This window comes from Dromiciops gliroides, chromosome 6 (genome assembly GCF_019393635.1).
Source record: "Dromiciops gliroides isolate mDroGli1 chromosome 6, mDroGli1.pri, whole genome shotgun sequence".
Classification (NCBI taxonomy): Eukaryota; Metazoa; Chordata; class Mammalia; order Microbiotheria; family Microbiotheriidae; genus Dromiciops; species Dromiciops gliroides.
The window spans coordinates 103,909,022-103,934,746 of NC_057866.1; the positions used below are offsets into that span (position 1 = coordinate 103,909,022).

The 25,725-nt window shown below is 38.2% G+C and overlaps 1 protein-coding gene across 1 annotated transcript in view; it reads right to left on the bottom strand.

The window, feature by feature from the left end:
* Positions 1 to 25,725, bottom strand: part of SPON1 (spondin 1) — a 378,636-nt gene that overhangs the window by 182,476 nt on the left and 170,435 nt on the right. The window contains exons 4-5 of the mRNA XM_043971364.1: positions 22,275 to 22,348; positions 16,531 to 16,653 (exon numbers count right to left, since the gene is read on the bottom strand). Coding sequence (XP_043827299.1) covers positions 16,531 to 16,653; positions 22,275 to 22,348 — 197 coding nt within the window. The remainder of the gene's footprint in view (positions 1 to 16,530; positions 16,654 to 22,274; positions 22,349 to 25,725) is intronic.

The window sequence follows — 25,725 nt, forward strand, 5'->3', positions numbered from 1 at the left end:
TGAGAGAGAGATGCAGGGGTTCAGCGTGGCAGTACAGAAAGGGGGTTTGCAAAGGAGACTGAGCAGGAGAGAACAGAGTAAGAGACACTGAGAGGTCAGTGAGAAATGAGACCCAGGGGGATGCTAAGAAAGTTACAGGCGCAGCTAATGAGTTTGTTGGCAGAAATTCACAGGTTATATTGTAATTTTGTTATCCTTGTTTCTACATTGAACTCTAAGTCTATTCACCTAAATAACCCCATATTTGCTTTAATTAAAAGAAGCATTGTAATCCTCTTTTGCTTGTTAATTTGGGAGGAGCAAGTGTGGGGGAATTTTATATATGGCCCATATTAACTAAATAGCAGTCAGATAGCTAGCCAGTCAAACATCCACACATTAGGCCCCCAGATTAGGGCCCAAATTAGGTTAAAATAGTTTTACAGTTGCTAGTATTCTGAATATTGAACCAGCAATGCATTCCTGGTATAAATCTCACCTGGTCATCATATATGATCTTTGTAATGTATTATAATGTCCTTGCTAATATTTTATTTTAAAATGTTCCATTGATATTCATTAAGAAAACTGGTCTATATTTTTCCTCTGTTTTTGCTTTCCCTGGCTTAGGAATGAAAACTAAATTTTTGCCATAATAGGAATTTGGTAGGGCTCCTCCTTTACTTATTTTTTCAAATGTTTTATATAGTATTGGCATTAGTTGTTCCTTAAATGTTTGCTAGAATTTACTTATGAATCCAGTTGGTCCTGGGTATTTTTTCTTAGGGATCTCATTTATGGCTTGTTCAATTTATTTTTCTTTTCTTTCTTTCTTTCTTTTTTTTTAATGAGGCAATTGGGGTTAAGTGACTTGCCCAGGGTCACATAGCTAGTAAGTGTTAAGTGTCTGAGGCTGGATTTGATCTCAGGTACTCCTGACTCCAGGGCCGGTGCTCTATCCACTGTGCCACCTAGCTGCCCCTCAATTTCTTTTTCTAAGATAAGGCTATTTAGGTATTCTAGTTCCTCTTCTGTTAATCTAGGCAGCTTATATTTTTGTAAACATTTATCCATTTCACTTAGATTGTTCATTTTAATGGAATATAAATGGGCAAAAGAACTCACTAATTGCTTTAATTTTACCTTTATTGGTGATATAATCCCTTTTTTCATTTTTGATGATAGTAATTTGGTATTCTTTTTTAAAAATCAAATTAGCCAATAGTTTATTTATTTTATTGGTTATTTTCATAGAGCCAGCTACTAGTTTTATTTATTCGTTGTGTGGAAATGTATTTTGAATTGGGGACCCTACCTTTAGGCAGTGATTAGAAAGCCTTAGGCCCTCAGGGTCTCTTCTGTGTGGGAGGTGCTGGTGCCCCTCCCCCTCAGCTTCAGCTGAGCCAAAAAGCCCTGTGGGCTGTACAAGACGCCAGGTCAGACAGCTGGGGGGAAAAAGCCCCCAGCTCCCTCCGACCTGAGCAGAGCTATCCGAGAGATCCTGGGCTTGTCCAGGCTGGGCTCTGGCGTAGCCTGAGGCACGTGAGACTTGAGCGCACCCCCCCCCCCCACCAGCTGCAGCCCTGACTGGCGGATTAGCTTGGTCTATGGGGGCGCATGAAGCTCCGAGATTTGAGTGGAGAAAAGAAAGATATAAATAGGCCTGGGGGGTAGACTCAGGGAGATGGATGATAGAGACTGAGAAGAGGTTCGGACAAGGAGACAGGGGATGAGAGGAAAGGCCGCGGACAAGATTAAGAGAGGCGGACAAGATTAGAGGGACGGCAAAGGAGGCCGAAGGGCAGACTGACAGAGCAGACAGACAGAAGGTCCGTGAGAGAAACACAGGGGTTCAGTGGTGGCAGTAAGAAGAGGAAAGTTAGAAGCAGGGGGATTTACAAAGTGAAAGGGTACAGGTGGAGTTAGTGAAAATAGCTGAGCAAGTGAAAATACCCTGAAGTGAGAGGCGGCTAAGGCCCTTATTGTATTGAAAAAAATTCCAGGAGCAGCAGGTGAAAGCACCCAGGAAAGCAGTCAGGTTGTATATTTTATTTTCCTGTATTCTTAATTTTAAATAGTATCTCATAAATAAGCTCTGCTTTGATTATTTAGTTAAGAGGCTTCTTAATATTTTGCTTATCAATTTTGGGAGTGGAGCAGTGTGGTAGAACTTTATAAACAGCCCATATTAAATTAAATGCAGTCAGATAGCCAAATAGTCAAAAGTCCCCAGATTAGTCATCCATAGATCAGTCCCCACAAATCAGGCCGAGTCAGTTAAAATATTTTCACAGTTGAATGTTTTTGTTTTGTTTTGTTTTTACTTTCAATTTGATTGATCTTTCATTTGATTTTCAGGATTTCAATTTTGGTGTGTAACTGGGGATTTTTAGTTTGTTCCTTTTCTGTTTTCTTTTTTTAGTTGCATGCCCAATCCATTGATTTGCTTTTTCTCTCTTTTATTGATGTATGCACTTAGAGAGATAAAGTTTCCCCTAAGTACTATTTTGGCTGCATCCCACAAATTTTGGCTTATTCTTTAGGATTAGTTTACTTAGTTTCTAATGACCTTTAAATAAATGTTTCTATGACCCTTTATTAAATGTATTTTTATTGCATTATCCTCTGAAAAGAGTGCATTTAATTTTTCTGATTTTCTGTATTTTGTTGTAAGGTTTTTATGCCCTAATACTTGATCAGTTTTCATGAAGGTGTCATTTATAGCTGAGGAAAAAAAGGTATCCTTTTTATTCCCATTCAGTTTTCTCCTGAAGTCTATCATGTCTAACTTTTTTAAGATTTTATTCATCTTTTTGACTTATTTCTTATTTACTTTATGCTTAGATTTATCTAGCTCTGAGAGGAGAAAGTCGAGTATATACTCCACTAGCATAATTTTACTGTCTATTTCCTCCTGTAATTAATTAAATTTATGTTTTTCCTTTAATAATTCTGATGCTATGACATTTGGTGCATATATGTTTAGTATTGATATTACTTCATTGTCTATGGTTCCTTTTAACAAGAGGCAGTTTCCATGTTTATTCCTTTTAATTAGGTCTATTTATGCTTTTTTGTTGTTTTTGTTTGTTTTGTTTTGTTTTTTTAGTGAGGCAATTGGGGTTAAGTGACTTGCCCAGGGTCACACAGCTAGTAAGTGTTAAGTGTCTGAGGCCGGATTTGAACTCAGGTATTCCTGACTCCAGGGCTGGTGCTCTATCCACTGTGCCACCTAGCTGCCCCTATTTATGCTTTTGTTTTGTCGGAGATCATGATTGCTACCCCTTCCTATTTTTTTTTGTTTGTTTTTTGGTTTTGTTTTGTTTTTTTAGTGAGGCAATTGGGGTTAAGTGACTTGCCCAGGGTCACACAGCTAGTAAGTGTTAAGTGTCTGAGGCCGGATTTGAACTCAGGTATTCCTGACTCCAGGGCCGGTGCTCTATCCACTGCACCACGTAGCTGCCCCAGCCCCTTCCTATTTTTACTTCAACTGAAATATAACATTCTGATACAGACTGCTATTTTAACTCCGTAGGTGTTCTGTTTCAAGTGTGTTTCTTGTAAACTATGTATTGCTGGATTCTGGTTTCTAACCCATTCTCCTATCAGCTTCCATTTTACAGGTGAGTTCATCCTGTTCATTTTCACAGTTATGACCGCTAACAATAAATTTCTCTTCATTCTATTTTCTTCTCTTTATTCTTCTCTCTCTTTTTATCTTTTTTCCTCCTCTAAAGTCTGTTTTGCTTCTGACCAATTCCTTCTTTTTTCTTCCCTCCCTTTTATCACCTCCCTTCTTATTATCTCCCTCTCCTCCTACTTCCCTGTTAGATAAGATAGATATCTATTTCAAATTGAATGTGCATGTATGTATAATTTTCCTTTTTTGAACCACCTTAGATGTGAATGAGTTTCAAGTGTTGCTTGCTCCCTTGAGTATAAAAGCTTTTACTTGTGCACCTCTTTTATGTGAAATAATTTCCCCCATTCTTTCTCTCCCTTCTCCCAGGGCATCCTTCTTTCTTGGATATCCATTATTTTTTGCATCATCCCAATATAACTCATATTTGCACCCCTTTTCTATGAAGAATTATTTTAATTGCCTTAACAATAATAAAGTTCTTAGAAGATGCACGTACCATATTCCCAAAGAGAATTCTACACAGTTCAACCTTGAATCTTTTATGATTTTTCTTTCATGCTTACCTTTTTCTGCTTCTCTTTAGTCTTTATCTGAAAGTCAAATTTTCTATTTAGGTCTTTTTTTTCACTAGGAATGCTTGAAATTCCTCTAATTCATTAAATATCCATTTTATCCTTGAATCTTTATACTCAGTTTTGCTGGGTAGGTTATTCTTGGCTGTAATGCCAGCTCCTTTGTCTTCCAGAATATCATATTCCAAGTCTTCTGTTTCTTTAACGTAGTTGCTGCTAAATCTTGTGTGATCCTGACTCTGGATCCACAGTATTTCCGTGTGTTGTTTTTTTTTTTTTTTTCTGGCTACTTGAAGCATTTACTCCTTGATCTGAGATCTCTGGAATTTGGCTATAGTATTCCTGGCAGTTTCCATTTGGGGATTTTAAGTTGTGATCTGTGGATTCTTTCAATGTCTATTTTACCCTCTGGTTTTAGGATATCAAGGGAGTTTTCCTTGATAATTTCTTGAAATATTATGTCTAAGCTCTTTCTTTGATCATGTCTTTCAGGTAATCAAAGAATTCTTACAGTATCTCTTCCCTATCTGTTTTTCAGGTCAATTGTTTTTCTGGTGAGATATTTCATATTTTCATTCCATTTTTTTCATTCTTTGGATTTTGTTTTAATGTTTCTTGCTATCTCATGAAGTCATTAGCTTCCACTTACCCACTTCTAATTTTAAGTAATTATTTTCTTTAGCAAGCTTTTGTACCTCTTTTTCCATTTTGCTAATTCTGCTTTTAATAGTTATTTTCATCAGTATTTTATGTCTCTTTTACCAAGCTGTTTATTGTCTTTTTATAATTTTCTTCCTTTGCTTTCATTTCCTTACCTATTTTTTCTTCTACCACTCTTACTTGGATTTGAAAATAAATTTTGTTTAGTTTTTCTAGGACTTCTTGCTGGGCCCGTGTTCAATTTGCATTTTTTGAGACTTTGCTTATAGCTGTTTTGACTTCACTGTCTTCTTCTGAGTTTGTCTTGATTTTCCCCATCACCATAGTAGGGTTTTATGGCCAGGTTCTTTTTTGTTGTTGTTGGTTGCTCATTTTTCCCACACAACTTCTTGATTTGGAACTTTTTGTTAATGTTGGGCTATGTTTCTGTAATGGGGTAGGAAACCATCTCATACTTCAGGCTTTAAACATTTTTTTGCACTACTATATTCAGAGCTAGTTATGTAAAGTTAAATGTTTTGGGTGCTTCCAAAGTGCTGTGATCTGGGGAGAAGTATGGTCATTGCATGCGCGCGCTCGTGCTTGCGCTCTCTCTCTCTCTCTCTCTCTCTCTCTCTCTCTCTCTCTCTCTCTCTCTCTCTCTCTCCCCCCCCTCCTCCTTACCCAGGAAGAACTCCTGATCCTCTGTCTGCCATCAATACTACTCCTCAGGACCTCTCCTTGGTTGGGGTTGGACATGATACTGTCACTCAGGGTCCCTAATCCCTTAGGGCTCGAAGTGATACTGCCCCTCAGGGGACCCACTCCCTTATGACTGAAAGTGTTCCTCTCTGCCATTGAACTATTACCCAGAAGTGGTTTTAGGTAATTGAATTGCCAAACAGCATCTGGTCCTATGTTTAATGCTGACACAGGGATACCATGTAATGTCTTTTTGACAAGTTGCCTGGTCCCCCTAACATCTCTGGTTTGGGAGCTCCTGAAGCTGTTTCTGCTTCTGTATCCACTACCTAGTTCCACCACTGGTATTTCATCCATGTGGACTATGGGCCAGCTGCCTCCTCTGTTACAGATATTATTTTCCAATTTCCTATGTTTTCTGGGGCTAGAAAGTTTCACTCGGATCTTTTGTTGTCTCTGCCACTCCAGAACTTGATTTGAGGTGTTATTTTAAAGTTGTTTGGAGGGGAATATTGGGGGAGCTTAGCTGAGTACTTCTCTACTTTTCCATTTTGGCTCCACCCACCCCCAGAAGTCTCACCCTCTGCTATTAGGGTTTATTATATGCAAAACCTTTAAAAAAAAACTGGAGGCAACTGTGAGAGTATAGTGAGGTACCCTGGATAGGGGAAGCACCTAGGCCTCATAGGTATTTCCCAAACAGGAGACATATGCTTCCTTTGTGTCCTATTCCATTCTACAAAGCATAAACTTTTCTGGGTCTTGATTTGTTCTTGCTGCTGCTGCAACAGATGTTCCCTGATGGCTTATGGACAATAGACAGATACACAGTCCATAGACAAAAGGCATTGTTGTAGGTAACAGATGACATGCTCATCCAGCTGGCAGAAGACACAAAGCAGGAGGGAGAGCAAATATGTCAGATAACAGAATTTGGATCCATTATGATCCCAATAGATTAAATTGATGGAACAAATGAAAGATAAAATTCAATAAAGATAAATCTCAAACTACAAAAGCAGGTTCAAAAATCTATTATAAAAATTCAGGATGAGAATGAGATAAAAAACAACCTAGGAATTCTAGGAAATTGTGAGCTCAACAACAGTGAAGAAGAAAACCAAACAAAGCCACTAGAGGAACATAATGAAATCTCTGGTTACATTAATAAAAGCATGTTGCCCAAAATGTGAGAAGTGATCATCCTCTTAGTTCTTGCTAAGTGTTAAAACTACATCTAGAGTACAGTTCTATGTATTATATATTAGAAAAGACATAGACGAGCCAGAGCAGGTCCATAAATTGATAAAATTTGAAATCATGCCAAAAGACTAGTGAAGGAACCAGGGATCCTAACCATTCAAGGTCCACATCAATCATGTGGCACCGAGATTTCAATCCAATTCAATTCAAGAACATTGTGTCTACCATTTGCAAAGCTGTTATGTGCAAGACAACCATTTACTAGGAATAAAAAGATAGGCAATGTGAGAGTCCCTGCCCTCAAAGAGCTTACTTCCACTTAAGGAGTTAATATCCAAATTCATGAGTCTAGATGAATAGGGGGAGGAATATGATGCTGTCCACAGAAAGGAGGCATTTGAAAAGTGGGCCCTATGTGAGAAAATGAGTTCTAGTTTTGACATATCAATATTGAGTTGACATTAGAACATGAAGGTGGAGGCTGCTAGGAGGCAAGTAGGGTTGTGGGACTCAAAGTCAAAGGATAGATTAGGATTGAATATTTAGATGTTAGAAAGACTGCTTCTTGGTTTGTTTTCATTTTGTTTTGTTTTGTTTTGTTTTGCTGAGAGAAGAATTTGGGAATGATGAATTTGACAATGAGTAGCCCTAGGTCACAATCCTGATGAAAACAGCATCCTCTCTCCTATTGAGGAAACTACTAGTATGGAGCAGACTCTTTTTTTTACCACATTCAATTCAATTCTAATACATTTATTACATACCTAGTATGTGCAAAGCACAGAGTTAAGAACTAAGAATGGCCATTTGGTTCATTCACCTCAATCTACCCAATCCACTGAATTAGCTGGATAATTTTATTTTTTAAATGTCTAGGGATGTCAGTTTGATCACTGTATTTAATTACTTTTTCCAAGGTTAATGAAGACAGGTTAAGACTCACACCCCATGAGGCTACATGAAATATTTCATTCAGTATCCTGATGGTAAAGCATTCCCTCAAGTTAAAAAAAAAAAATCCAAGTAACTATATGTAGATTTTAGAGGAAACAAATCTGTAATTTCTTTTCTACATCCCACTTTTGACTAAGATTACTAGAAATTCATGCATTTCTCTTGAAGCAGCCCTGAAGCTGACCCACATGCCCCACAAACACATCATTCTTCTAGAATAACTAGAGTACGAGGCAGCATAAATTTCCTTAGAATTACTAAGGGTGAACAATGGGTTTTATAGCTTATAGTATTTTAGCCTTTTTGTATGTGGGTAGGGGGTATTAGAGGAGATGTTTTAAATCATAATTGTTGAAAATCCATTTCAAAGTATTCAAGGCAGTTTGCATAGGCCTCCCACAGTGAAATAGTTCAGACAGCAATGACTAGGATATCACTGGATTCTCTGCCTGATGAGTGTGGTGAGCTTCCAGGATGTTCCATGACTATGCATGAGTGAGATAAACTTCAGGCTAAGGTCAGAATACTTGAGGCCCTTCTCTTTAGTCTGATGTCACATGAAATCTACCCCTTGTAGTTGAACTAACTGAGAACACAAACGCATGTGCACACACATGCACACATGCACACACGCACACACGCACACACACACGGAACAAACCATATATTGCCCCTTCCCTGGACCAGGACTAGATACCACCTTTCATAATCCATCTCCTCCCCTGCCTAGCTGTGGTAACTCCATGATGACATTAGAAGTAGGAGGGGACAAATCGGGAAGGGAATGTGATTTTGACATTTGAAAGATTATGCAGTAATCATACACAGCTAAGCTGACTGATAAAGTCAGAAGCATCCAGAGACTAACACAGATCAAGAGCAAGAAGCCATCTAGGCCAATCCTCTCATTTCATAGGCAAGGAAACAGAGGATTAGAGAGATCAGGTGACTTGCCTAAATTCATACATGTAGTAAATGACAGAAACAGGATTTGAACTTAGGTCCTATGACTCCTCCAAGTTCAGTGCTCCTCACATTGCTCCCCCAAGACATGAAATTTAGTTACTTTTCAAGAGGTTAGGGCCCAGATGAAAGACAGCCTTCAACCTTGCCTATTTCGCTAAATTCCTGTCCCATTTGACAAATGCTTCCCTTTGACTTCCTCTCTTTGTGACCAGTCCTCTCTCAGACATGATGGTGCAGGGGCTGACTGGGCATACAGTAAATCCTCAAGAAAGAAATCTGTGTCAAATTAGATTTGCCAATAGATAAATAATTCAATGATGAAATTAATTAGAAAAAACCCTTTGAAAACTTGTTTCATGCCCCCTAAGCTATGTGAAGGCCCCTTAAATTTTTAGTCAAATCCTAAGAGTCTTAGTTATCTCCTCTTTAACATCAGAATCACTGATTTAATTATTCCAAAACTGAGTTATTACAATAAGGCTAACTTTCACTGTCAGTAGTTTTGAAGATTAGCATTTTAATCATTAATTTAGAGGTACATTTTCAATGCATTAGTTGAATTTCATCCATTGGTCTAGCTCCCATTTCTTTAGGTCAAGTTCAAATGGGATCACAATCACTAGACAGAAACAGAATGCAGGTATCCCATTTTACCTTGTTAGCCTTCTAGAAGTTACCCTTCCAGCAATAATGGGAAACTTTCTCTTCAAAATTACTTTGATCATTGAACAAAACTCTTTCACCTGGTCTCATTGACTGGGCCAAACATCGTTCAACCCTAACTTCAGTCTCCTTTACCTGCTCTCTGAACCAGAATAAAGGCTATTATTAGAGGGATTTGACCAAAGATATCATACAATCTAATGTCCTAATGTAAAGCAAGAATCTCTTTTATAATTCAAATAGATATACTTCTTGCCTCTCCTTGGATAACTAGTAATGGGAAGTTACTAATTCACAACACAAAAGACATATAATCTGTCTCCAACACAACAACCTTCGAATATTTGAAGAAGCTAATGTGACCGAATAAAAAGTTTTTTTTCCTCCTGACTAAACACCCTTAGTTGTCTCAACCAATCCTCCTATGGCATGATTCTGAGTCCCTTCAACATCTTAGTCACCCTCAGTGGCCATTTGCCTTTTTGTTACTAAGGCTTCCTAAAATGTTTTATGAGAACTGGAAAAATATCACAATCACAAAGTATAGATGGATAAATGTAGAGAATAGCAGGGTCATAATCACATTTTGGCAGGTGAGTTACTCTTTTGACTTGTTTTAACCTTGAAGTCCACTCACACCCTGAAGGCTTTTTACTCCAAATATTACCTAGCCATACCTCTTCTTTCTAGACAGCTCTTCAGGTATCCAGAAAATCCATTTACCCTGAAAAGGCTCATCCTTTTTTCTTTTCTTTTCTTTTCTTTTCTTTTCTTTTCTTTTCTTTTCTTTTCTTTTTTTTTTGAAGAGCAATGAGGGTTAAGTGACTTGCCCAGGGTCACACAGCTAGTAAGTGTCAAGTGTCTGAGGCCAGATTTGAAGTCAGGTCATCCTGAATCCAGGTCTGGTGCTTTATCCACTGTACCTCCTAGCTGTCTTTTAAAATTTTTTTTATTATTCTTTTGGGGAGGTTGGGTTTTTTTTTTTGGCTCATCCCATTGTTTTTATTTTTTTAGTGAGGCAATTAGGGTTAAGTGACTTGCCCAGGGTCACACAGCTAGTAAGTGTCAAGTGTCCGAGGCTGGATTTGAACTCAGATCCTCCTGAATCCAGGGCCAGTGGTCTATCCACTGTGCTATCTAGCTTCCCCCAAGAAGATAGCTTTTAATAGGTGTGTGCATGAATTTATATGTATAATCTAAGTGTGTAACATTGTTTTTCCCTATTAACTTTCAGCTTACCATATTCAAATCTGTCACTCCAATATGTCAAGATCACTTGGATCCCAATTCTATCATTCAGTGTGTTACTTATCAGTGCCAGAGTTTTGTGCTTCATGAGATATGATAAACACACCCCATTTATGCTTTCATCTTATCACTGATAAAAAACAAATGTTGCCAGAAAAGGACAAAACCCTATGGCATTTTCCTGAAGTTCCTTACCAGGTTGACACTGATCAATGAATTCTCTCTCTTTGAGTGCCATCTTTCAACTGGTTCAAAATCTAGTTGACTATACTATCTGCTAGCCCATCTCTCTCTTCCTTACTCATGAAAATCATGAGCAACTTGGTTAAATACCATACTAAAATAAATATATTCTAAGGCCTTCTCCTGACCTAATGTTGTTATTCATTGTCATGTTCAACTCTTTGTGACCCCATGGATCATAGCATACCAGGCCCTTCCCTCTTCCACTATGTCCCCAAATCTGTCCAAACTCATGTTGTTGTTGTTTTTTTCCATAGCACTGTCTATCCATCTCATTCTCTGCCATCCTCTTCTTTTTCCTTCAATCTTTCCCAACATCAGAAGTCCTGTCTTCTCATTACGTGGCCAAAGTATTTAAGCTTCAGCTTCATTATTTGTCCTTTCAATAAGTAGTCCAGATTAATTTCCTTAAGTATTGACTGATTTGATCTCCTTGCTTTCCAAGGGACCCTCAAAAGTCTTCTCCTGCACCAAATTTTGAAAGCATTCATTCTGTAGCATTCAGCTTCCCTTACAATCCAACTTTCACAGCCATAGATTACTGCTGGAAAAACCGTAACTGATTATACAGATCTTTGTCAGCAAAGTGATGTTGCTGCTTTTTAGGAGGATGCCTGGACGTGCCATTGCTTTCCTTCCAAGGAGCAAATGTCTTTTTAATTTCCTGGCTGCAGTCACCATCTGCAGTGATCTTTGAGTCCAAGAATATAAAATCTGATGCAGCTTCCATTTTCCTCCTATTTGCCAGGAAGTTATGGGATCAATTTTCATGACCTTCATTATTTAATGTTAAGTTTCAAGCCAACTTTTACACTCTCCTCTTTCACCCTCATCAAGAAACTTAATTCTTTACTTTCTGTCATCAGAATGGGATCTTCTGCATATCTGAGATTATTGATACTACTTTTGGCAGCCTTAATTTCAGTTTTTGATTCATCCAACCTGGCATTCTGCATGATGTATTCTGCATATAAGTTAAATTAATAAGGTAGCAATATACAGCCTTCTTGTATTCCTTTTCCAATATTATACCAATAAGTTATTCCATGTTTGCTTCTAATTATTCCTTCGTGACCAGCATACAGGTTCCTCAGAAGACAAGTAAGATGATCTGGTACTCTTCAAGGATTTGCCACATTTTGTTTTAATCCACACAAAGGTTTTAGTGTAGTCAATAAAGCAGAAGTAGATTTTTTTCTGGAACTCCCTTGCTTTCTCCATAATCCCAGTGAATATTGTCAATTTGTTCAATAATTCTTCTGCTTCTTCAAAAAACAGGTTGAATTTCTGGTAATTCTTGGTTCATATGTATGTTGCTTTTTTTAACCTGACCTTTTTAACCTTTTTAAATAAAAAAAGAAAATGAGGTTTTTCTGGTATGACTTGTTCTGACTCACAGAGACCAGTTTTCTTTTTAGAATATCTATCAGTGATCTGTGTAGTACTAAATTCTAGAATGTTGTCAGGAATTAAAGACTCAAAATGGCAGCCAAATAGTACAATAGATACCTCCTTGGCATCATGAGGACCTGAGTTCAAATCTGGCCTCAGACACTTACTTGCTGTGTGATCCTGGATAAGTCACTTAACCCTGTTCACCTGAGTACCCCACCTGTAAAATGAGCTGGAGAAGAAAATGACAAACCACTTCAGTAAATTTTCTAAGAAAATTCCAAATGGGGTGACAGAGAGTTGGACACAACTGAAATGACTCAAAAGCCTATAATTTGAAGACTATCTGCCTTTCCTTTTGCATAGATAATGTGATACTTTCCTGTCTCCTATCTCATATAACTTTTATACTCACAATTTTTCAGATATTTCCAGCACTGGTTCCATAATACCCCTGGTCTCTTAATAGTTCATCTGGGCCTAAGAACTTGATCATATTAGAGGTGGTGAGCTTCTTCTTACCACCTCTTCCCTTTTCTTGGACTTTAATTCCTTGCTATTCATTTTTGTTATCTTTTCTCCATTCTGAAGGTCTTTGTTTGATATGTACCAGCAGAGGAGGAGCCATCATCAATACATCATGTATCCTTGAAGTATGCCATTTTAGATTAATTTAACACTGATGATCTACAGAGCAGAGCTCTTCTCCCAGAACTATTGGAGAGTCATCATCTTTTAGCCATCATCAGATCAAGTACTAGAGTTGGGGAAACATTCTTTTAAAGCCTTTTTTTTTAGTGAGGCAATTGGGGTTAAGTGACTTGCCCAGGGTCACACAGCTAGTAAGTGTTAAGTGTCTGAGGCCGGATTTGAACTCAGGTCCTCCTGACTCCAGGGCCAGAGCTCTATCCACTGCACCACCTATCTGCCCCTTGGGAAAACATTCTTAACAAAACAAGTGAAATGAAATGCATGCATCCCTAAAACTTCCAACATAGAAATATATAAAACCACCAAAAATGTTGAGGAATATATTAAATTGTACTAATGGCCTTCTACTATGTTGAAAATAGATCAGAGAATGTGGATCCAGTTCTTTTTCCTAGGACATCAGTGGGGAACAGGTGTATTTCCCAGAGAAGCACGGATCACTGATTCAGCCCCTGGAGCTCCCAGCTAAGCAAGCAACAGCAGGTTGCCAAGAGCAGACTGCTGAAAGGACTAAAAAAATAAAGAGCTATTATAAAGCCAGGGATAACCAGAAACACATACTCAGAAGGAGAACAAACTACAAAATACTTATGAGAAAGCTTCAAAGCAGTTCTCTCCCTCAAAAAAAAAAACAATAAAAAAAACAACACCCATGTACAACATACGTTTATGTTTAATTGCATTAGTAACATTTTCTCCATTACTTTCTTAAATCTAGACAGTCAACAAAACAAAAATCAAACTCTGGCTTGTAGTATTTGCCAACTTCCAAGGCTCAAATGCTCACAATGAAAATTTTAACAATTACTTCTCTTATGGCCGACTCCAGCATACCTCTGCCTCCAAGGTGAACATTTAATGAAATAGAGGACCTCCAAGCATCCCTAGTAGAAAAACCAGATCTGAGAAGAAACTTTAAAATGTAAATTCAACAGGGAAAAAAGGGAAACATCAAAAAATTCAAGTGAGCAAGTAGAAAAGGCTTTATAAAGATGAAATGTTTGCATCCTATTGGGGAGTGGGAAGATGATGTGAGCATGTACTAAGAAGCATAATGCAAGCAGGGGTCATACACAAAATCAAATAAAGTGAAGGTCCTGAGAATGATTTTTGTTATGTTGTGGTGATCTTAAAAGAAGAAAGGAAAGGAAAGAGGAAAGGATACACTGTGAAAGAAAAGGGAAAGAATAGGGGTGGGGGCATTATTCTCACATAATAGGCAAAAGTAAAAGTCTACACAAAGAAATCTGATCAGTGCAGGTAATTAACTACAACTCCAGAGGACTTATGATTCAGAATGCTGCTTACTTCCTGAAAGAGAGGTTTTGGAATCGATATGTAAAATGAGAAATTCATTTTTTGATATGGTCAGTATGGGAATATTAAAAAATGTTTGCTTAAATGTGCATACTCATTGCAGGGCCTTTTCTTTTTCTTTTTTTTTTTCCTAGTGAGGGGGTGGGGTGGGGACAAGAGAAGTTAGATGTTTGTTAATTGGAAAAATAAGATTTCATTAAAAATAAAGGAAATTTTGTTTTTAAGTACTGCCATAGGATGAAAAAACATGAAGACAGGAAAAGGCAAAGCAGTATTCATTAAGTCAGGGGTCACCACTTCTTTGATACCATTTCTAAAGACAGATCCAACTAACCTTTGTTTTCTGCAAGAAAAAAACAACTGACCACTCACAAACAACAGAGCCTCTACTCCTCCCTCTCCCTGGCTGTACATGCAGCAAAAATTTTCCATTTTAATGAGGTTTGGATACAACAGAGCAATTCTGTTGTCCCTTCAAAATGCTTAAATTGAAAATCTCTGTGTAAAGTTATCTGGATACAATTCTAAAATGCCACCAGCTTTACATAAAAGCTAAAAGACTGGAACCATGAAAAAAAAATTGGCAGATAGCAGGAAGTACAATCACTCCTCATTTATCCAGCCATGTCAGGAAATGAGCTCTTCCATGGATGTGATTTTTTTCCAGTATAACTTGAAGCTGGTCCCTTTGGGCACCAGTACTTTAAGCCTGTGCAATTTTGATGGAAATCTTTCTAAGATGCATTACACACTTCTCTGCCTTCTTCAATAGAGGATCCTGAATACAATTTAACCCTCTGCTGATGATACAAAGTTGGCATTATGAATATCTGTTTGTATACTGGGCAAAAAAAAAATACATTTAAACCTTCAGGGGATGCTGAAGCAAAGAGAACTATTTAGCTTGACACTGAATGGATACACAAAATGCCTCACTTGGTTAGTTCTATGTCTACTTTTTAGCTTTCGCATCTTTTCCTTCACTATTATGGTGTCTGCTGGCACTTTTTTGGCTAGTAAACATTCAAAAACCTCCTTCATCCAGTGTCTAATATGAGGCTTTAAGGTTGGACTGACCTGCCAAGCTTATAATAACTGTAAGTAAGATAAGAATCTCCAAGACTCTTAGTAAGAGCCTGAACACTAGGAAATGGGAACTTGGTGGTACCTCTTTAGGTCCTGAGAGATTTTTTTTCAGATCTAATTCTGGATTCAGGGCTGAGGTCTAGACACTATCATATGAGTCTAATTATTATATATAATTACCAAGAGTTTGCATAGACATTCTATATTATTATAGGGGAATCTATAGGGACTAGAGTTATTATTTCATTCATATAGGGAACTGCCTGATGAGGAAAGCCCCTCTACCAGTGCAAGCCAAAGACTCCTAATGGTGGTGGGCTCACAGTTTATATGCCCTTGGAAGAATGTGTGTTCCTAAGGGTGGCAATCAACCCTGATTTGTTAAAAATTAAAGAATGAATATTATAATGGTAGACTCACTCTAATGAGAGTCTTGGGGGGGTGACTTGGGTCACCCAAGTCTTGGTCAAAGAGACAACAATTTCCATATCACCTGTCTGACAAAAGGGAGAATTCACATTTTCCCAGACCCAAGTAAACGCAATGAGCAAGAATGTACCCATTCGGGGCAGCTAGGTGGCGCAGTGGATAGAGCACCAGCCCTGGAGTCAGGAGTACCTGAATTCAAATCCGGCCTCAGACACTTAACACTTACTAGCTGTGTGACCCTGGGCAAGTCACTTAACCCCAATTGCCTCACTTAAAAAAAAAAGAATGTACCCATTCACCTAAACTTATAATTTCTTTTATTGTCTTAGCCTGGGTAAGTCTTTACCCAAGATTTTCCATGCTGGTTGATTTCTGGATGAAGAAGTAGAAAAGGGGGAAATAACTTGGGCCTAATTCAATAATTAGTTATTAAATACAAGAGAGAAATAATCATTTCTCTCAGTATGTATTATGTATGTGTGTATGTGTATGTATGTATATTACAAATTTTGAAAAGACTAATTGGGAAAATGCTATGCAAAAAAACTAAATGTATTGAGTTATGCTTGATTTAATTACATTAATTTAAATTTTCCTTAAACCATTTGTTGCTTTTCCTCATTCCAAGGGGCCTTAATTGAGCTCCTCTATTTTTTTTCCTCAGTCATATCCATGGACTATCTGGTTCAGCCTCCAGTCATACTGCACTTTCAAACACTTCCTCTCCCTCCTCCCCACCCCCCCACCCCCCACCCCAATCCTCCTAGCAGCAGATGTGCTCACGTGGATAATCCTTTGGGTGAGTCTTTTCTGACCAATTTCCATAAAACGTGAGCCTGTATTTAGCAGTTCCACATGCACAGCAGTCTAAGATTGGTCTATCAGTCACTCCATCGAATGTTGAATCTGAAACAGAGCAGAAGAAAATGTCACAAGGTTGGTAAAGAAAACTCCTAAATACATCAGCTTGTTGGAGAGCCATGACATCATAGATGTCTAACTTCAGTTAGATGTCTGGCAGTAATTATACACAAAACATACCTGACACTCTAGAGGAGGGAACTTTTCTATCTACAGGCTTTATTTTTTCAGGGCAATGGGTGTTAAGTGACTTGCCCAGGGTCACACAGCTAGTAAGTGTCAAGTGTCTAAGGCCGGATTTGAACTCAGTTACTCCTGAATCCATGGCCAGTGCTTTATCCACTGTGCCACCTAGCTGTCCCCTATCTACAGGCTTTATCTGAATATATATGCCTTGCCTCTGCCTGCAGTTTCAAAAAGAAAACATGTAAACTCCTGTGTTTCCCTTCAATGCTTGCTGCCATACACAAGTTGTTAGTGGCAACAAGAACAGGTCTCTGAAGGTTTGGGCAGAGCAGATAGTGAAACCGGCAGGTATGATCCAATTTAATGAAAGCAAAAGAAAGAATTCTTAAACACCATTTCAAGATGTTTAACTGCTTATACCAAAGGTTGAGAGGCTCCACCAAGAGGCTCATTCTGCCCCTAACTGCCCGAGGTTGGGTCCCTAGATTTCATCTTTATGCTCAACAGTTGCCCGGTAATTCATTTGAACATGAGTCCTCTCCACTTACATTTTTAGTTATTGATAACTAGCAAGGAGAGGGTCACATGAGCAAATGGTTTTTCCACTTGTCAGATTCCTGGCCTTGATTTTCCAGCATCTTGAACACAATTTCTTTCAATTTGACCTGCTTCAATCACAGCCTTCTTCTATTTCTTCAATACCTTTTAGCAGCCTAACAGCAAAAAAGTTATCTTTTTACCTAGTTGAATATATATTCTTACACATTTTAAAAAAGAACCACAATAACGATCAAAACAGCCATTTATCCAATGCTTTAAAGTTTCCTGAGAATTTTATATACACTCTCTTCTTTGACCCCTATAAAAGAAATAGGACAGAGATCATTATCCCCATTTGACAGATGAGAAAACTACAACTCATAGAAATTATATGTCTTGGGGGCAGCTAGGTGGTGCAGTGGATAAAGCACCAGCCCTGGATTCAGGAGGACTTGAGTTCAAATCCGGATTCAGACACTTGACACTTACTAGCTGTGTGGTCCTGGGCAAGTCACTTAACCCCCATTGCCCCGCAAAAAGAAAACAAATAGAAATAGAAAAAGAAAAAAAGGAAAGGGAAAGGAAAAGGGAAAGGGAGATAAGAGGAGAGGAGAGGAGAGGAAAGGAAAGGAAGAAATGATATGTCTTGATCAAAGTGACATGTTCAGTAACTGGTAAAATCCATCTCAAACAGGTCTCCTAGTTCCTAATCTATAACAACATGTTGTTTCCTTAAGAAAATAAAATTATTGAATATCAAGAGTAGGCTTGTAACATTTCAGGTTGGAAATTCAATTAATTTATTAATTTGAAATAAGGTAATTCTTAATTCAATGGAACAAGAGAATTTGGGGCTTTAAAACTTGGCAAAGGGGGGCAGCTAGGTGGCGCAGTGGATAGATAACCGGCCCTGAATTCAGGAAACAGCTTATTTTTTAGGGGATGGTCAAGATAAGTACAAGAGAAGTAAATACAAGCTAATTTGGGAAAGGAAAAAGCACTATCAAATGGAGGCAAGTTGGGAGCCAAAGGAAGCTAGGAATTCTAACAAGTAGCACTGAGAAGGAAGTGCATCATGGAAATATGAGATATTATGTCAAGTTCAGATAATAGCTAATGGTCAAATCAGGTGAGAAGATCCTGGGCTATGGTGATGGCAGGAGGGGTAAAAAGGAGGAACAATAGAGGACAGCTAGGTGGCACAGTGGATAAAGCACTGGTCATGAATTCAGGAGGAACTGGATTCAAATCTGGCCTCAGAAACTTGACACTAGCTGTGTGACCCTGGGCAAGTCACTTAACCCTCATTGCCCCACAAAAAAGAAAAAAAAAGAGGAGGAACAGCTGGAAGAGGTATTGAGGATATCCAATCAACAGGACTTGATAATTTTTTAAACAGGAAAAGAAATCAAGAGAAAAGAATTAAAAATAATATACAAAAGTTTGGGAACAAAGGACATTAAATGAATGGTGCTACTGCTTGACAAATAGTGAAACCAGAGGGAAAAGCAGCTTTTAAGGGTATATGAGACGCATAAACTTTGAGTGGAATGAATTTGAGGTATTGGTGGGAAAGCTGGTTGGAGATGCCATGTAAATAGTTGGAGATAGAAGTCTAGAGATTGGGAGAAAGATCAGGGTTGGGGCTATAGATTTGGGAGTCACCTACTTAGAGACGACACTTGGAGTGATATATGGGAGTCCATGATTTTTGTCAGGGGAGGAAATGAAATGTACAAAGGACAAAGGAGGGGAAAGGCCAAATTATGGGCTTGGGAAAAAAACAAAGAACTGGTAAAAGAGACAGCAGAAGAATGACCCGAGTTCAAATCCAGCTTCAGACACTTGACATTTATTAGCTGTGTGACCCTGGGCAAGTCACTTAACCCTCATTGCCCCACCAAAAAAGAAAAAAAGAGAGAGACAGCAGAGTGAGTTGGGAAGGAATAGGGGGATTGGGAAATAAATTTATCTCAGGAATCAAGAAAGTTGAGACTATGGATTCAATTAAAAATAGTTATTCCACACACAATATAACAAGGCACTGTGATAGTCACTTTTATTATTGTTCAGTCATTTCAGTCATGTCCAAGTCTTCATGACCTCATTTGAAGCGATTTGCCATTTCCTTCTCCAGCTCATTTTACACCTGAGGAAACTGAGGTAAACAGGGTTAAGTGACTTGTCCAGGATCACACAGCTAGTAAGTGTCTGGGGCTGGATTTGAACACAGGTCTTCCTGATTCCAGAGCCAGCGTTCTATCTACTCTACCACCTAGCTTCCCTAGTGATAATCACTAGGGATAGAAAATAGATACCACAAAGATCAAACTCCAAGGAGAGTTAGAATTTAAGGGAGGGAAGAGGTAGAACCATACTAAATGTTTCAAGAAGGTCATAAAGAAATTCACCAAGACTGTTTTGGGAAATCATTGATGACTTTCAAGAGATCAGGAAGAAAGGAAACCATACTATAATATGTTGGGAGGAAAGTGGGTCATGAGGAAGTGAAGGTATTAACTTCTTTCTTTTTTCAAATTTGATCATAAATTTGAGGAGAGATGGGATGGTACCCAGGTAGAGTAGAAGGCAAAGGGAAAAGCTGTTCTACGATTGCAGAGAACTCTACATGTACATACAGGCAGGTGGGAGGGAGTCAACATAGGGGCAAAAATGAAAAATGCAACAGAAAAAGAGAATAACTAGAACCAAGTCTTGAAGAAAGAGAGAGTAGAGAGGAGTAAAGGCAAAGGTAGGGTCACTAGTCTTGGTGAGTAGTCAAAAAAGACCTTTTCATCTGAAAAGAAAAAAGAAAGCGACCTTGAGACTCTGGAAAAAGCAGAAAAGGGAGTCAGTAAAGATTTAGATGACCTCCAACTTCTCAGTGAATATAGGTCAGGAATGTAGGTCACCCGCTGGGAGAGTGTTAGGGAGTATGGTGGGGGACCTGAGGAAAGAAGAAGTTTGGGACCCTTCTGAGTGATGAGAGAAGGTGTCAAAGAGAATAGGATAGGACTGTCAAGCACCAATTGCTGATCAAATGAATAAGCCTATAGCAAAAGAAACGAGCACAATCTTTTGGCTTTCAGGGACTTAGCAGCCTAGGAGCAAGACCAAAAAAGTCAGATGATAGAGATTGCCCAGAAATGAGGATTAATAAGACCAGAGATCAGAGTGAGTGAAAACTTTTAGGATGGTGGTCATTATCTCATTTAAAAAGCTACAAAGGGGCAGCTAGGTGGTGCAGTGGATACAGTACTGGCCCGGAGTCAGGAGGACCTGAATTCAAATTGGACTCAGACACTTGACACTTACTGGCTGTGTGACCCTGGGCAAGTCACTTAACCCCAATTGCCTCACCCCCCCCCCCAAAAAAAAGCTACATGAAGAGTAAGCATAACCTTTTCCCCCTCCTCTCCTCTTCTGCTTTCTCCCCTTTCTTTTCTCTTCTCCTAATCAAATGAGATAATAACTGTAGAACATTTAGCCTGGCATATAGTAAATAAACACAACATGAATTTTAGTTGTTGTTGTTGCTATTATCATTACTATTATTATCATTTTCTCTGCTTCTCTTTTATCTCTAATCACTAACTCCATTTCACAATGCCTTTTAATCTCTTCTTTTTCCTTTTTTTTTTTGAGAAGATCTATGATTTTACCATTGTAAAGAATTTTTGGTATTGAACTCCTTCCATATCAATATCCTTCAAATTTAACAGTATATTTATAAATTTTCGTCCATAGAAAATGTGCTCTTTGTAAGTAGATGCTGGAGTGGTCTGTTTTTTTTCTTTGTATTTCTAGCATCTAGCACCTAGTAAACACTTCAATGCTTGATTGATTGGAGAATTATCCGGGGGTAGTAAAAGGTCATATGGCTTGGCCATCACACCTTGACTCATCTCAGTCAGGACTTGGACCTAGAAGTTGTTTTTTTGTTGTTTTTTTTTTAATCCAAGGCCAGCCTTCTATCCACTATAGAATGCTCCTGCTTAAAATCTTTTTTTCTTACTTGAACATAATATGAAACAACTATTTCTATCTCTGTATCCATATCCATATGTACATGTGTGTTATTGTTTATTAAATTAATTGAATCGTTTTATATGCCCTGCCTCCTTTGTTTTATTAAAAGGTGTGAGTTGATTTATTTTTCTTTCTATTAAAAAACCTTTTAAAATCCTAAATCGCGTTTCTTTTATAACTCTTGTTAAACTTGTTTAACTCTTCCAGTGTCCTTGCCACTGGAACAAACCTGCTGACTCAATCATGTTGGCCCTGGATATAGTAATTCTTTCTTCTTAGGAAATACCTTACCAGTATGATGACACTGGGGTACATACCCCCTGCATCAACAAGCAAAAAACTAACCCAGGAAGAAAGTGAGACCTCATTTGAAGGTTTTTCTAGGGAAATTATTCAATTTCCCTCTAAGCTATAAAAATGTGTTTTTAAAGCAAGTCAACAAGCAATTATTTAGTTCCTACCATGTGCCAGAACCTAGAAATATTTTCATAAGAAATTCAATATCAAACAATCTCTTGGCACTGGACTGCAAGCTCTCTGAGGATAAGGACCGGATGTTTGTTCCATTTTGTTTCTTGTAGCTCTAGCTCCTAGCACATATGTCTTGCACATTGTAAATGTTTAAAATGTTTAGATTGGGTTGGATTGGAATTGCTGCTCTTTGCACAAAAAAAGTAACATCTAAGTTCTGCTTGCAATTTTCTGCCAGAGAAATCAAGTTAGTTAATTGGAGGGCAAGCAAGATCAAAGTGTACACGACCTCTGGCCACAATTCAAACACTTGAGCTATGTGAGGCACAGAAACCAAAGGATGACAGGACAAAATAATTCTAAATGCTTCTCTAGAAGCTTCATACTTAATACTTGCATTGAAGAGGCCACGGCTATACAGCACCATATCTCATTCTTACCTTGTTCACAGAGTTTCTTGGTGAGAGAACCCTCATCTTGAAAGTAAATTATGCGCTTCTGCACAATGCTGGCCCTGCAAAGAACAAAACACACCAGTGTGAGCATCAGTGTTTCTTCAAGATAAAAGGTAAGTCATTGGACAGTCCCAAGAATTTTCAGTTACTTCTTGTTACGGAAGAGACTTCCTTTGCTCTACTTTTAATTTCAAATTACTGAGGGTCATTGAAATTTTTGTGAAGAAGCACAAACTACATGAAGCAAGTAATCCCCCAACTTCTTTCCTGAATGGGGTTGGGGCAGAAGAATTTTAAAAATGTGTTTTAGTTTTGCTCTGAAAATGTCACCCTGCTTCTTTCCAGAATTAGCAGACTAAACTCACTTTGACATTCTACACAAAGACTGCTTCAGCAGCTCCAGCTCTTCCTTAAACTTGTCAAACAGAATATATGAGAATTTTAGAAGAATGTTTTGAGTCTCAAAAGTAGATATTTCAAGACAACCAAGATCTGTTCCTTAATTGGGGATTTTGCATAGATGTATTCCCTCTACTTCAGCCCTCTCACCCAATGTTATTCATTTTCACCTGGCCTAGCCAGAGGTTGAATGTTAGAACTCTTAAAATCTCAAGTATTTTCAAATCTGAAAATAAAAAAATATTGAAATGTCACCATGGATTCTACTCCTTGGTAGGAGCCTACAGCCTTAGCTCTCCCCAGTAATATCAGTATCATCTTCTGATTCTTTGTTACCCTCTGGCTATTTGGAATGGAAGCTGTCCCACACATGCTCAGTTCTTGTCAGAATAGGTCTTGAAAAGGAGACAGCAATGCGACATATGAACGGACTCAAGAGACAGCTTTCTTTCACTAGCATGGTAGGATTTTCTTGATTCAAAGGTTGGCTTTTCCTTTAAAAAGGGACAGCACTTGTCCTTCTCAAACTGGCATGGGACTTGAAGTGCTTATCTGTTAACCTGGCCTCAAATATTCAGGAGAAACTGAGAAGTAGGCTTTAGAAAGAAAGAAGATGACTAGAAATAGTAGGAAACACATAGGGATGACATGATACACACTGGATTTTTGCTCTAACCATTGGTATCTGTCTATATCTCTATCTTGCTCTCCTCTCTTATCTTTTCTCTCTCCTCTCTCTCCTCCATCTCCTCTCTCTCTTCTCTCTCTCTCATACTTAGATACAGTATTATTCCTTCTCCCCTGCTCCCTAAATCTCTTGCTCCCTCTCTTTAGAGGCAACAGGTCTGGATGTCCTTAGATACAACCAATAGATTCTAAGAAAGCTACTGATTTTTATTTTTATTTTTTTGCAGGACAACGAGGGTTAAGTGACTTGCCCAGTCATATAGCTAGTGCCAAATGTCTGAGGCTGGTTTTGAACTCAGGTCCTCCTGAATCCAGGGCAAGTGCTTTATCCACTGCACCACCTAGAAGACCCAGAAAGCTACTGATTCGTAGGCCCATTGTAGTTGTACCAAGCCCGATATTCCCTTGAAAGTCCTTTCTCAATCAAAGTGTCTCTCTTTTCTGAGTGGGGCTCAGCCTAACCTGGTACCTCATCAAGATTTGTCAAAAATCCTGAGAGTTCCTGACTAGCAAGGAGAAATCATTAGCATTCCGAAATCCATCTGTGAGGCAATACAATTTACAATACTGTCCTGCTTCAACAACATTGTATACACAATTTTAAACCCTTAGGAACTCTGATCAGTGAAATGACGAAGCACAATTCTAGAGGACCCATAATGAAATAAGCTACCTACCTCCTGACAGAGAAGTGATAGATTCAAAATGGAGAACATGACATATATTTCTGGACATGTCCAGTGCAAGAACTTGCCTTGTTTGGCTATGCATATTTGTTATCAGGGTTTTGTTTATTTATTTTGTTTTTCATTTAAGGTGGAGGTAGTTCAATTAGCAGGAACTAGATTCTTTTTTTCCACCCCCAAAAACCAAAATTCCATCCAATCAATTAGAATTTATTCAGCACCTAATATATATCAGGCATTGTGATAAATGCTGGGAATACAAAAAGGGCAAAGGCAAAAGATAGTCTCTGCAAGGAGCTAACAGTTTGATGGGGGAGACAACATGCAAACAATTGGAGATTATGTGCAAACATGCAAATAAATTGGAGATAATCAACAGAGGAAAGGCACTAGTATTAAGAACTTGGAAAAGGTTTTTGCTTAAGATTGGACATTAACTGAGACCTTGAAAAGGCCAGGGAAGTTAGGAGATAGAGATAAGGAAAAAAGAGCATTCTAGGGATTGAAGCAGCCAGTGAAAATGATTGGAGCTGTCATATTTTAAATGTTTCAATTTTTTTAATTAAAAAATTTAAATACTATACTGTTTCTGATATATTTCCCCAGCAATGCTCCTCAAATGGTTAGTTTTGTACCTTTTCCTCCTATATGGGAAAGAAAAAGGAACCACTTTCTGGAGTACTACTCACCAGATGACACATGTAACAAAAGTTGCATATATTGCATGACAAGCCAGAGCTAAAATCCAAAAACATGTCCCTAAATGCAGTGTTACAGGGAGAGCTAGAGTTATTTGTAAAACAAAAACAAAACAAAACAAAACAAAACTTGCTGGTACTAGTTCTACATTTCATTCTAAGGAAATAACCTGCATTTTTGTATTTCTTAACAGGATTGATTAACAGATAATTTTTGTGGTGGTGGTTGTTTGGTTGGTTAGGTTGGTTTTGTTTGACTGTTTGGAGTTTGTTTATTTGTTTGGTTGGGGTTTTTTTGAAACTAGACTTCTCTGTCTCACCCAGGATGAAAGTTCAAAGGCTATTCTTGGCCTGAACTCACTGCTAATCAACAAAAGCTTTGATAAACTCCATTTCTGATCTGGGCAAGTTTGTCCCTTCTTTAGGCAGTCCTATGGCCCTCTTCTTTCAGAGGTTCAGCATACTGGTGCTGCACTTCATGTAGAGACCTGACTGATTTCAGTGCATTGTAGGACAGAACTATTGAGTTCAAAAGATCCATTAGCTTCAACCATCTCATCAGCAGTAATGATAGGTATGCACCAGTATACCCAGCCTTTTGAGATTTAAAACAAAGAAATATTAGTTCTAAGAATATTTTAAACAGCTTTTCCCCAACCAACCAACTGATCAATTGATAAACATTTACTAAGGACCTACTATGTGTCAGGCATTATGCTAAAAGCTGGGGATACCAAAAAAAGGGCAAAAGATAGTGCCTGTCCTCAAGGAGCTCACAATCTAACAGGGGAGAAAACAAATAAACAAATACATACAATCAAGATATATACAGGATACATAGGAAATAATAGGAGAAATGCAGCAGCATAAATGTTGAAATAAATGAAACATGCCTCTTTTCCTCTTAGCCTGACCAAGAGAATACAAACAAATCTGCTATCATCATTCATCTAGTCTGAGGTAAAG